The sequence below is a fragment of the Uloborus diversus genome, chromosome 2 (genome assembly GCF_026930045.1).
Source record: "Uloborus diversus isolate 005 chromosome 2, Udiv.v.3.1, whole genome shotgun sequence".
Lineage (NCBI taxonomy): Eukaryota > Metazoa > Arthropoda > Arachnida > Araneae > Uloboridae > Uloborus > Uloborus diversus.
Genome location: NC_072732.1, coordinates 132839597 through 132852793, shown reverse-complemented (window position 1 = coordinate 132852793; position 13197 = coordinate 132839597). Strand labels below are relative to the sequence as shown.

General features: G+C 31.5%; 1 protein-coding gene across 1 annotated transcript in view; it reads right to left on the bottom strand.

The window, feature by feature from the left end:
- LOC129216546 (adhesion G-protein coupled receptor D1-like) overlaps positions 1-12301 on the bottom strand; it is a 40957-nt gene extending 28656 nt beyond the window's left edge. The window contains 2 exon segments of the mRNA XM_054850760.1: positions 2043-2158; positions 12172-12301. Of these exon segments, the coding sequence (XP_054706735.1) occupies positions 2043-2081 (39 nt within the window). The 5' untranslated portion in view covers positions 2082-2158; positions 12172-12301.
- Between the last annotated feature and the right edge of the window lie 896 nt (positions 12302-13197).

Below are 13197 nucleotides of genomic sequence, written 5' to 3'. Positions count from 1 at the left end.
CTGGATACAGATTAAAACTTTGAACTATTTGATTTTCTCGGCAGCTGCTCAATTCAATACGCTGGACTATGAACTACCGAATTATTGAAACTTAGTTATACAAATATCTTTCATCGTAATGTCTCAGTAACTTAAATCCATAATTCTGTGCCTACAACTATCGCAAATGATACTGTTGAATGCTTAACAATTATGTTTAGATTTCTCCATCTTATTTTGCCTTTTATTTATGGAGGAATAAGTTGGTTTCCGATCAAGTTAAGTAGGAAACAGCGTCTCCAGTGTCCTCTAAAACTACTATATAGGATTAGTTGAAGTACCTAACATTAGTTACGATACTAGATAGCTATTTCTTTTAAATTGAATTTGAAAAACCCCTTCAAATACTCCTAATTTAAGTATTTATGCAAGATGAACCGCCATTCGGGATTATTCAGTAGGGTATGTCGACTTTTACATTTTTTAAGAAACTTGTTCGGCCTGCGTTGGTGACAGTTGAGAATTGGTACCAAATGTTTGTAGTTTCCTTTATACCAAAATACAGGGTGTTTCTGAAATCTTGGGAAAAACTTTAAGGGGTGATAGTACACATTAGGACAGACAATATAATGCCAAAAATAAGGGTGTTATTTAGGGTGTTATTCTTTTTATTAGTATTTTCTTGAAAATAAATTTTGAAGGTGTAGTTTAAAAAATGCCGATAGAGGGCAATTTAGATTTCGAAAAAACGAACAAATATTTTTTTCCCACTATTTTTGAATCTCATTAAATGTTTTCTAATGCTTAGACTTAAACTTAAATTTTCAGCTCAAAATCAGAATCACTAAGAGTGATTAAGTGTCGCGCAAACTGAACTGTGTTCAAAAGTTGAAATACACTCTGTCACGAAAAAAAAAAATACATTCACCCAGAAGGAAACGAACGATCTTCACGAAACTTAAAATGGATGTGGCCTATAACAAGATAAGGAAACGATTACAAATTCAGAACAAAAGATTGTTTTATTAAGAAGTTATGACACAATAAAGGTTACAAAACCGTAAGCAGTATAGCCTCCTATAGCAGCTACACAACATAAAACACGGCGTGGTAGGGAGTGAAATAGGTTACTTATGAACACTGGGACTAAATCGGATTCATCGTTGAAGATAACGCGCCTCCTGTCCATCACAACCCAGTTAATCAAGTGCAGCAAAAATCCAATCGACGGAAATCTAATCCATCGCAATGGACGCCGTATCGAGATACCAGCGTCTTCCATTCTACTCCGGATTGTTTTGTGTACTGCTAACAAACTGGTAGCTAATATAGAATTGGCACTGTGCTAATTCTATATTAGCTAGCATGTTTGTTTGGCTCTCTTGGCTTCCTTACGAGGTTTTCCACTTCCAGTTCAGTCACTTCCTATGCCAAGCTGATGAGTGCTAATAAGCACGAAACTGCAGTCCTCGGCTGGAATGACTGAGCTGGCGGTGGTATTTTATGTGATGGATGCTTTATTTGAGGATCGCACTAGAGAAAAAAAAAATTGTGTATCAAATTTTTTAACGGCCTGCATTGGGAATTGTCTCATAGTAACACCACTTATTTCGGGGGGAAAAAAACTATGTGATGATTCTGTTTCCAAACGGCGTTAAGTCAAATTTTTCAAAAATCGATTTTTTGAAGGAATGGATAGCAGAAGGAAAAGATAGCAAATATATTTAACAAAATATTTATAATTTGTAATTCGTATTGAATGCTGAGGATGATATTCGTATTTTTTCTCACTATTGGAGTTAAGTCACAAGAAGGATTAAATCAAGTTTAAACAAACGGAGCTTTTTTTTTTTTTTTTTTGGAGGCCCTGTGGTTTATTTCGGGTAGGACGCACGGGGCGAAAATTCTCCCTTGAACCTCTGCTAAAATAAAACCAAAACACAATAATAATTTTAAAAATCCTTAAGCTTTGAGGACTAGCAATTTGCACGAATGTTTTTTTTTCTGCACTACATCGCATTGCCTTTGACATACTTCGGACTTTATGAAACATTTCTTATTACCTCATAAGACAAATCCAAAATGTCAGTGTTTGTGCTCATTCTCGAAAGCTTGATTAATGCTTCAGTCCTAAGATTTCAAGAGATTACTTTCAGGTGAAGATGACATTTTTTGATGCCTGAAAGAGAAAGCATTTTATTTATATTATTTTCCCTTAAAAGTATTAAATATTTCTTTTAGAAATAGTGCAAAAGTAAACTGTTTATTTTTAAAGCACAAAAAAGTTATATATTAATCTTCAAAATTTTCATTTTGTGTGTAAAAATGCAGATTTTTATTATGTTTTTTACTAATAATAAAACTGACAGTTTGTCAATATTTTAAGTCTGGATCTCAAACACGTGCATAGCGCCTAGACCGTTCGGTCGATTTTTATGAAATATGATACAAATTTAGTTTGTAGCATACGTGTGTGCACCTTGATACGATTTTTGGAAAATTTGATTTTGTTCTTTATTATTCCAATTTAAAGCCCATTTCTCACATAAATTTGATAATGTGGGTAATAAATATTTCATTCACGTTTTAAAGTTGTAAGTCATTCAAAAGCTTGGAATTTTTTGCATAAGAAGTTTGTTCGAAGTACGAGCATTAGGAGAGTTGAGGAATCGTTTAAAGAAAACCAAAGGTCAAGGCTTACCATCAGCAAGCCAAACGATTCTAAAATTATTGAACTCGAGAAAAAAATCAAAAATTAAAGAAAAATGGAAAATTTTTTCGAAGCGGAAATTAACTTTTGTATATTACCATGGTTACGTCTTTTACTCGCTTTGATTGTTTCATTACTTTTTGTTTTTTTATTTTTTTGTATTTTGTCATAAACATTTTTAAAAACGTAGTTTTTCTGCGATAAAAATTCTTTTCGTTTATTGAAAAAGGTTTAAATTCAAATATTTTAACTGTTAAGAAAATGTCCACTGCTTTAATTTTCTTAGTTTTTATGGAATGATGTTCAGTAAATTTTTAAAATATTGCTATTGCAACTCTCTTTACACAGTATTTAATTGTGTAAAAATATGTTATTTTGCATTTTAAGCAAGGAAGGAAAATTTCTTTCATCTTTTAAAATATGTATATCTAAGGCTTCTGCTGGTTTTTGTTAAGCTACGTGCTAAGTTTTCAAACATGCCAAAAGAATGAAAAGATCTTGAAAAAAAAAAAAAAAACTTAACGCATAGTAGACATTAACTGTAAATATACAGGCGAACCAAATGACTTTTTAATGTTTTACTACGGGCAAAGTTGTGCTGGTACTGTATGCTAGTACTGTATAAAACATTCGCTAAAAGAACACAGCTTATCAAAACTTACCCAATAAAAGACAAAAAAAAAAAAAAAGCTTTACATTCATGATGCAAATGTTTTTTAAGTTTAACTCCTTTTTATTACCAGAGATTAAAGATTTTTTTAAAATGACTCTCATGTACAAATAGTTAGTTAATGGGAGAAAAAACCGTATTTAAAGTTTTGCTATTTATGGTTATGTACCACTTCATTCATATTATACATATTTCTGTCAATATGTTACATGAATAAATTGTTTAAGTGTTCCTTACGCGAAATTGACACTCATTTATAGATATTTGCTTCAATTATGCATAAATTGCAATGTATTTCGAATGTAGCGTGCTTATGATGTAGTGCAAGGGTCCATCTAGTTAGTTTTGTAACTTTCATAAGATCGCGTGCGAAAAAGTTACGACGACTAATGAAGACTTGAGAAGATTATGTTTCTAAATATGTTCTATGAAAACTGTTTACATTTTTGCATTTCATTAAATATGCAAGCAAAAAAAAATTATGTAAAGGAAAACACCAATCAATACATGAGAAAATTCTTCTTCCTTATTTATTTATTTATTTATTCATTTATTTTTATTTATTTATTTATTTTTTTTGTATGTGCTTTTTGGGTTTTGATGCATTTCTGGATAATACCAATAGTGACATTCAATGCATTACTTTTTGAATAATTAATGGTATGGACATTATTCGGAAATTAAAAAAAATAATAATATATGTGCTCCTTAAATTCAAAAGAAATACATTCAATGGATTACTTTTTAAATAATTAAAGGTATGAAAATTATTCGGAAATAAAAAAAAAAATTAATAGTATTGAATATATATGCCCTTCAAGTTTCGACTGTAAGGCTCAGAAACTTTTTATGAAGGTGTCACAAAATAATTTATACTTTACTCTTCACTATCTGTTAAAATTAGTTGCGCCATTAGTTGGATCTCACCAGGGATGAGACCAGAGAGAGACATTATATTCGGAATGACAGAAGAAATCACTACTAATCGGAAGTGGCGTCGCTCGATGAATAGGTCCGAGAGCAAAAGTGGCCGCCAAGAAATCGTCGAAGCTATCCAACCCATGGACAAAACGCCCAACTACAAGGCTGGTCAATCTTGGAAAAAAATACACTAAAAGTATTCATTATCAGCAATGGTAGATGTGGCAGGTAAAGTTTCATACTACAAAGTTTTTTTTCTTCTGAAAAACCACATTCCGGCAAGCTTGGATAGCAACTGTTAACAATTAATGCTGCATGTGTCTGTTATGGCATAGTGAGTCCCCTAAGAAGTGTTCCCTGAGATTCTAACTGCACTAGAGTAATGATTTCCAATCTACAGCCCACGTTCCATAAATGATGTGGCCGTTGAGATGTTCAATGTTACGAATCAAAAATCGCGCTCTGGGGAACCTTCCAAAACAACCAACAAAATGCCCTAGACACTCCTGCAGTAATCCCCACCAAATTGCAGCCAATCAGACTCCTTTTCTACTTCACCACGTCTGAAATCTTTTTTTTTTTTTTTTTTTCTTTCTTTTCTTTTTTATCACAATGCTTCAATTTCGGAGCCAAATATTCAGAAACTGGGTTCTGAAAAACAGACTCAAACTCAGTACTAATGAAACAAGTAGCTCAATAATGATAATAATCTTTGTTCGTATTTTCTCCGACATCATTCCCCATTTTCCATATTTCTCATGTTATCTCGAAAAATGTCAGCTAATGCGTTCTGGCTCACGAGGTTCATCTTAATTTGAAGTGCTACCCGCGGGTTAAAAATGGTTGGTCGCTACTGCACTAGAGCGTGGAAGTGGCCAACAGGTTAATTATAACTAACACCTTCGGAATCTACAATTGATTAAAATATTATTTTTCAGTTGCACATGCATTTTGCAACGGTTAGAAATATTATTTTGATTCTACATTCGTTCATAACGTAGGAACTCTGTCACAACATTAGAATGGTAAATACATAAATCTCAAAAAATACTACATGTATCGCAATGTCTTCATTATGAAAGTTGTGTTTTAAGTATTTGAACAAGTGCCAGACAAATGGAAGATACGTCTTTGGGAACTATGATTTTCCAAGAGCGCTCTGCAAAGAAAAGATGAGGGGAGTGGAATGCAATTTTTTTTCAACAAACCTTAGACAACTGCATTCGTGTCCGGTTTCACGTGACAACCAGAGTGTTCATTTCAACCTTTGCATGCAAACCTTGACCAATTTAAGGTCTTATTCCAAACAAAAAAATGTCGATAGTATTGATCTGCATTTGAGCGTGACGTATGCCAAATTGCATCTGAATTACAATTTTTCAGCTCATATCGACTTCTGGTGCCTTTAAGGTTGAATTCCTTTCTTGGAACATTGTACTGAAAGAATTTCTGCATTACTGTTTTGGCATAATGTAGAGAAAAATCTGTTAAACTTAGCTCAGAAATATTAAAGACTTAAAAAACTTCAAAATTTGATTTAAGGTGTAAGGAAATCTAAAAGACCAAAAAATAATTCAAATGAAAAACGTTTCAAGTTACCATTTATTTAAAACGAACTATAAAATATTTTCATCAACTGTCATGTCGATTTTAAGTCCAATACAGATTCCGAATTTTTGCAGCTTGTAAAAATTGAGATTGTGAATTTTAATAGCTATCAAAATACTTGTAAAATTTAAAAAGTAAAACGTGGGACACACGCGACAAATAACTGTTGCATGGTTACGGTCGTGACATTCACACAGATTCAGTAGCGCCTATTTTATTTAAAAACGCTGTTGAAGTTTTGATGAAAATAAGGAACTATAGTTCACGTCCAACATAATTATCACCTGATATTAGTTTCAGATTATTAGTGGAAGTTGTAGAAAAATCTACTAAATGTGTGGTTACGGGTGTGACAAGAAAAAAAAAAAAAAGACATGGTTTTTTGAATGTCATGAAACAATACCCCTTTTCTGTACATCTATTGTACTTTTGATCTTATGTATATTTAAAACAATTTCTAAGTGATCCAGATCTTTTTTTTTATATTAAAAAAAACTAAGCATTTTTGAACAAAATAGAATTTTATGAATTTTTGATTGCCGTTACGAGTGTGGCACGCTCAACATTTTTCAATATATATATTGATGTTAAAACACAAGTTATTATACATATTTTTTAGATATATAAGCCCTTACTATATGAAATTTTCAGCAGGAAGGTTTTCCAATAAGTTCATTTGAAGATTAGATATCCTCTCGAGTTTATACTTGTTATTGTAGACTGTGGAAGCTTCCCAACTTAGTTGAGTTTTTGTTCCATACGAAACTTCTTCAGAAATATTCTACACCAGTCGCAGTCTCTTCAAATATTTCAGTTCCAATAAATTCCCTTCCTCATCTTTGACTTGGACTCTGAATTTCTATTGTTTATCGATAACATCTTTGTAAAGAGTTTCTATAAAATTGCCTACTTTCAAAATACTATCAGTAACAGACACCTTATGCAAATTTTCGCAAACGACATGAAGATTGTCTTGTTCATTGCTATTTTCTATGTTTTAAGTTTTAAGCTCTGTGGCGTCAATTTTTTTTTTCTTTAACTTGTTTCTTTTTTCTGTATCGAGTACTCTTTCTTTCTTGAACTGTCTCGTGGATTTAATTGATGCTGACAAAAAACTCTGCAACTTTTTGCCACGAAACTATGCTTTTAAAATTCGAAAAATTGTCATTGTTATTCATCGGCGAACGATTTCGTTTCACTGATTTTCTGGTTAAAATTCCTATTCCTGAGCATCAAAGGACATCTGTGCTAAATTTGGCAAAGATGCGACGAAACTGTTAATTTGTATAAGGAAAGTCCCCTATCGGGGTCCCCCCCCCAATGAGGGGAACAACCCCATATATGAATTTCTGAATATCAAAGAACATCTGTGCAAATTTGGCAGAGATCCTACAAAAAATGGATTTGGACCTAAAACACGTCACAACCGTAACCAACATAGCTCATAAATTTTTCTTAATGAAATTAGTAGTGTATGTTGTTAGACTGATTGAGCTCATTGTACTCATAAAACCAAAATGTCAAACTTCTACAACAAATATATGTATTATTACGTAATAATAAATATCTCTTTTTAGTTACGAGAGTAATAAAAATTTGAGATAATTTAGTTTACCTGTAAATAAAAAAAATTGCTACGCACAAAAACGTTGACTACTAGGAAATGACTAAGCTCTCTATACAACTATAAAACAGTATCTTCCAAATTGGATCTGGTACTGTCAGTTCCTAGGTTGGAAGCTTGATAGTTTTTAACTAAAAAAATGAGTTTGAAAAAGAAAATCTTTGATTGTTGAAACTATTTACTGTAAGAACTGGAATCTTTCACACATTGAATTAGGAAACGATACTTATTTGTGAATAAAATTACAGATAGCATGATGATATAAAGTGTGTTTTATATTTTGATGCTGTTGTTCTATTTTCCGTGGCGCATTTAAAAGTTAACTTACGAATTTTGGTATAATGAAAATAATATTAACTAAGTTATTACTTTTCAAATTGATTTTCAAATTGATTTTCATCACACACTTTTTACAGTTACGTAGTAAACAAGCAAATCTTACAAATATTTTGATACTCACTGAAAATTCCCAATCACAAAGTTTCTGGACAAACTATAAGATGTTGCGAATTTGTGTAGGGCTTTAATTCTACATGAAGGGAAGAGAAATTATTTAACACTTTTTAGTTCATTTTAAAATCATAGTAAACTAAAATCTTTTTTATTTCAGTTAATATTTTCTGTTTTTTAGTATTGTGTGTCTGAAAATTTTCACTGATTTTTAAATGTTTGATAAAACAGCGACAGAAGCTGTTAAATTGACAATGGCAGATTTCAGTTAATTTGTTTAGTTAATAAAATTTACAGAACAAAACTAATAAACAGTAAAAAAAATTTTATTACTTGTAAAGTAATAAAAATTTGGTTTGCTTTCATTTACTCTGCTATCAGAATGTATTTAATGTTTAACTATAACTATATAGCATACATATGCCGGTGTTTAATATAAAAAAGAGAATGAACTGAAAAAAAGGAAATGTATGTATTAAATGGATCTTCACCAATTATCTCCTACGTTTGTAATTCTAATCTTCTTCTAATACGATTTTTCGGTATGATTTGGTTCTTGTCGGTCTTACCATGCAAAACTCGCCAAGAAATATTCACCAAATCAAGTGAAATCAAAGCAAATTTGTTGAATTAAAAAAGATGATGCTTATTTTTTATTCTATAATAAAAATTCATGTTGATGAGAATTATTCATCACAAATGTTACACTGAAATTTCATGTTGGCGACAATTAATCCGTACAATATATTGTATTGAATTAACTATTTCAAATAATTTGTTTTTGAATCTTTTAGAAACAATTATTCTAAGCGAACTGTCACCCATAGTTCCAACAAACATGATCTGGGATAGTTTTTTACGGGTTTTCATCTAGCATAAAAGTTTTCTTAACCTATTTATTCTAAGATAGCTGTCACTTAAAAAAAAAGCTATATTTTTTGAAGCGCAGCAAATACATGTCATTTCTGCATAAAAATGTCAGCATTATTTGTTGTAGGTTGTAGCTGCTAATTCCTTCTTGGTCCCAGTCTGATTTTGGGGGGAGGGATATTCCTTAAAGTAAAGTAGAACTACAATTATCCGAATTCCGACGATCCGACTAGAGGATAATCCGGATCCAATTTTCATTTTTCAAAATTGAAGGGAAAAAATAGACGAAAACGAACTACGATTCTCCAAATAATGATTCAGACTGCACAGTTTTCCATCCCTCCGCAAAGCTAGTGTAGACACAGTGCAAGCATGATTGGGAGGATGAGTAACCGTCTCATAGGGAAGTTCTATTTTGGTAACATTAATATGTAAAAATGATGCATTTCATTTAATTAATGAAAAACTATTTTTTTTAAACAGTTTTTCTCTCCCATTTTTCAGCATACACACATTAATGAATTAAAAAAGACTGTAATCTTAGAAAATCCAATTATCCAAATTTTTTAGGATCCGAATGGAGTCCCAATCGATTCGGATAGTTGGAGTTCTCCCGATTAGAAAAATCATTTTTTTTTTCTATATTTGTTTTAAACACTACCTCAAATTGTTTTGATTTCTTGTAATTCATAAGTTTTGTAAACTCATTATTTTCCATGGAAAATGAAAAAATGCCGACTTAAGGGAGCGTGGCCGAAAGCGGGTAGGTCGTCCAAAGCGGGTAAGCCTTTGTATGCCCCCCCCCCCATGGTGTGTAAACGGTGATGCATACGTATGTCGTGTTTACCCGAACACCTCCGAGTTTTAATCAGTCGCAGCGAAGAGCAGTGAAACGGCATGGGCAACCAGGCTTAAAATAAGAAAACGATACATTTCTTTAAAAAATATATGAAGTTTTGTAACATATGATTAGTCGAATACAAGCTTTTTTTTTTTTTTTGATTGTCAATAATATTACGTTATTCTGACACCATCCACCTACAAACTACGATGGTCATTCTGTTTCTTTCTTTTTTAAATTTAAGGTTATAACTATTGAAATAAAAAACGTGTCTTCGGGCAAAACGGGTGGGGCAAAACGGGTATAGGATTTAATCATGTATTTATTTAGAATTTCTTGACACATGTGCTGACTTAGATTTTCTACTTCAGTAGGATAAGTACAACTTTAAAAAGTTATTTTTTTAGGATGGAAACTAATTAGTGTATTAATTTAATCAGTTATTTATTTATGTTTTATAAATAAATGTGCTAACTTTAAACTGTATAAGTACAACTTTTTTATATTTTTTTATAATGGCAAGTAGCTAGTCAATTATTTTAATTACTTATAACTTCATATTTGATTGGCAAATGTACCAAATCACAATTAGTAAAACTTACCCGCTTTGGCTCCCCTGGTAGGGCAAGTCGGGTTTTTCAAGTGTTTGTAATGTGTGATAATAAATAAATATTGGATTTGAAATAATACAAAAATCACTTATTATTTTGAAGTTCAAAAACCCTGTCAGGAAATAAAACCGAAATTGTTACGATAAAAATCCAAAAACTACAATTTTCGAGCGTTTTTCGAAAACCTACCCGCTTTGGGCCACACTCCCCTATATGCTGCAGTTTATTGTTTTCTTCTTCAAAATGGTTACTCCTGTCGCACCTCAGCTACCTCTATATTTTTTTATTCTACACTTATTTAAAAACTGTAAAATTATATATTATTTGTCAACATTTTGGACTTTGTAAAAGAAAAAGTGTCGTAAATTTTTAAACATCGTTTAGCAAAAATTGCAAAAAACAAATGTCCCACAATATTTGCTGTAACTTCGGATTACTTCATGGTTCCACTCTAAAAGTATGTCGTCGCCTCAGAGCAACAGTAAGATATCTTAGTGTTATTTCTGGGATTAGATATCTTACTCCTGCTCTGAAGCGACGATGTATATTGATCATCGTACTGATCATCGTATCGATGTATACTGATCACTGTTTTGCTATTACACGGATTGATATTACAATCTGTTAGTATTACAAAACAAATTTCATACAAAACCGTTTTTCTTGAGAAACACTTTTAGCTAAAAGCAATTATTCTAAACGAAATCAGGTTCATCTATTTTCTTGCATTTAGTATTTCTTTGCGTAACCTATTTTAAAATTCGAAGCAGAGAATAGGGAAATGTGGGGAAAGTGAAAAGTTGAGATATTTACTGTGATGATTCTGTCACCTATCCGGTAAAATTTTAACTGTGTGGTAGCACATGTAGTCTATTTCAGTCAGGATAAAGTTACCTCTAAAGATTAAAACATATGATAATACAAGAAAGTTTCAAAAATTGATACAACTTGTAATATTTTGTTGTAAGAAAAAAATATTTTTTTTGTTATTACAAACGATAAAGTTCAGATTTTTAACATTTTAAACAATAATTAAGATCTATTAATATTCTGTGAAGTATATTAATAGATCTTAATTATCTATTCAATATTAAGCTTATTTTTATTTTTAAAGTTTTGTACAATTAATCAAGGGCAAAGTAAATAAAGTAAGGTGAAATAGTTAGTTTCGTTTATTTATTCATTCTCTACCTACGTACTCATTCATTAATTCATCACATGCCTCTCTCTCATTAGCTTACTTATATACAGTTGGCTCTCTATTTAACGATTTTCTCTATTTAAAGACAGCTTTTCACAGACCCGGATGCTCCACTGTAGTTTTAAAAGCATTCTATTTAAGGACGCATTCCACTTAAAGACGATTTTTTGTGGTCCCTTGAAAGTCGTTAAACAGAGAGTCAACTGTATATTTATTCATTCGTTCACTTATTTTCTTACTTATTAACTCTTTTATTTTTTTCATATATTAATTTAGCTATTCCTATATTATTCGCTTAATGTTTTGTTATTTATTCATTTATTCATTCATTTTTTTATTGATTCATTTTATCAAAAATATTTTTAATAGATAAACAGAAAATATTTCATTATAAAAATGTTTCATTTTTCAATTAGCCCCATAAAAAAGTTTACATTTTTCATTTTTATTAGAAGTACAAATTTACTGGAAAAAAATGTTTCGATGTAAGTTTTATTACAAAATTCATTTTCCTTTCTTTACGTACAGTAATTTTTAAAATAAATTTCCAGTTTGCTCATTTTGAAAAGGTAAGCTATCGTAATTATTTCACTCTGCCCTACATTCCCCCACAAAAAAATTTAAAAGAAAGAGTAAATCTTAAAAAAAATCTGAGGCACATCCAAAGTTCGACACACCATTCTTACCTGTTCATTAAGAAAAGTCAATGCAGTCCCATTTGCTCATGCCCATTTTCTCCCGAAAAATTGAAGCTTCATTAATAGCTAACTGTCATTCCCTTGTCTCCGTCCGATTCATTGTAGCCTTCAATTTCCATCCGATATTTTTCACAGTCTGGTCAGCACGAATTATCGTGTCAAAATATGCACTGGGTTACCATGAAAAAAATTCGCTATGTTTCTCGCCAATGCTATGTGAAAACTGGCGCCAATGTGTGTTTAATAAGGAAAAAAAGTGTTGGTGTATTTGTCTCTATAAATGCTTCGAAAAGAATTCTAGCTCCAGCTCTTTCTTTATGGATTGTATTATTGATTGCAATTTTGAGAAAGATTTTGCAACAACTCCGTTAAAAGCGAACACCAGTGTAGCTGAGCATCATTTACTGTTGCCACAACAAAGAGAAATGCTTCTGATTGCATTCGTTTTCAATAAAGGGTTGGCTTTTCAAAAGAAACATAGATAAGATAAAGTCAGAAGATGTGACGCAAATTTATTTTATGTATTAGCTGACACTGAAATTTTCACATTTTCTAATTTATTATGATATCAGCACTTTTCCATGTTTTTTCTCTCATAAATTTAGTTATTTTCATATTTTACTTTACACGGGCATTTTTTTTTTCTAAAATGCCAGTTTATTGCACGATATTTTATCATTTTTCTTTTGTAGAAATTTCAACGTATGTGTTCACAGCAGATGTTTTGCCAATGTGTATTTATTAGATCGATTAGATCTCATAACCTTAAAATTATATTGCTTCGGAAACATCTTAATTCTATCAAAGTGTATATAAGTAAATGGTTTGCTTCCACAATATTTTTATGAAACAAAAACGAATTCAGCAACATGTTGAATTCTTGTTACGATTCAGTAACTTACCGCCCTATAGCCAGGGATAAGGCAGAAATACATGAAATACACCGCCTACTCAGTCATTCCAGCCGAGGACAGCAGTTTCGTGCTTGTTAGCGCTCATCAGCCCGGCATAGGA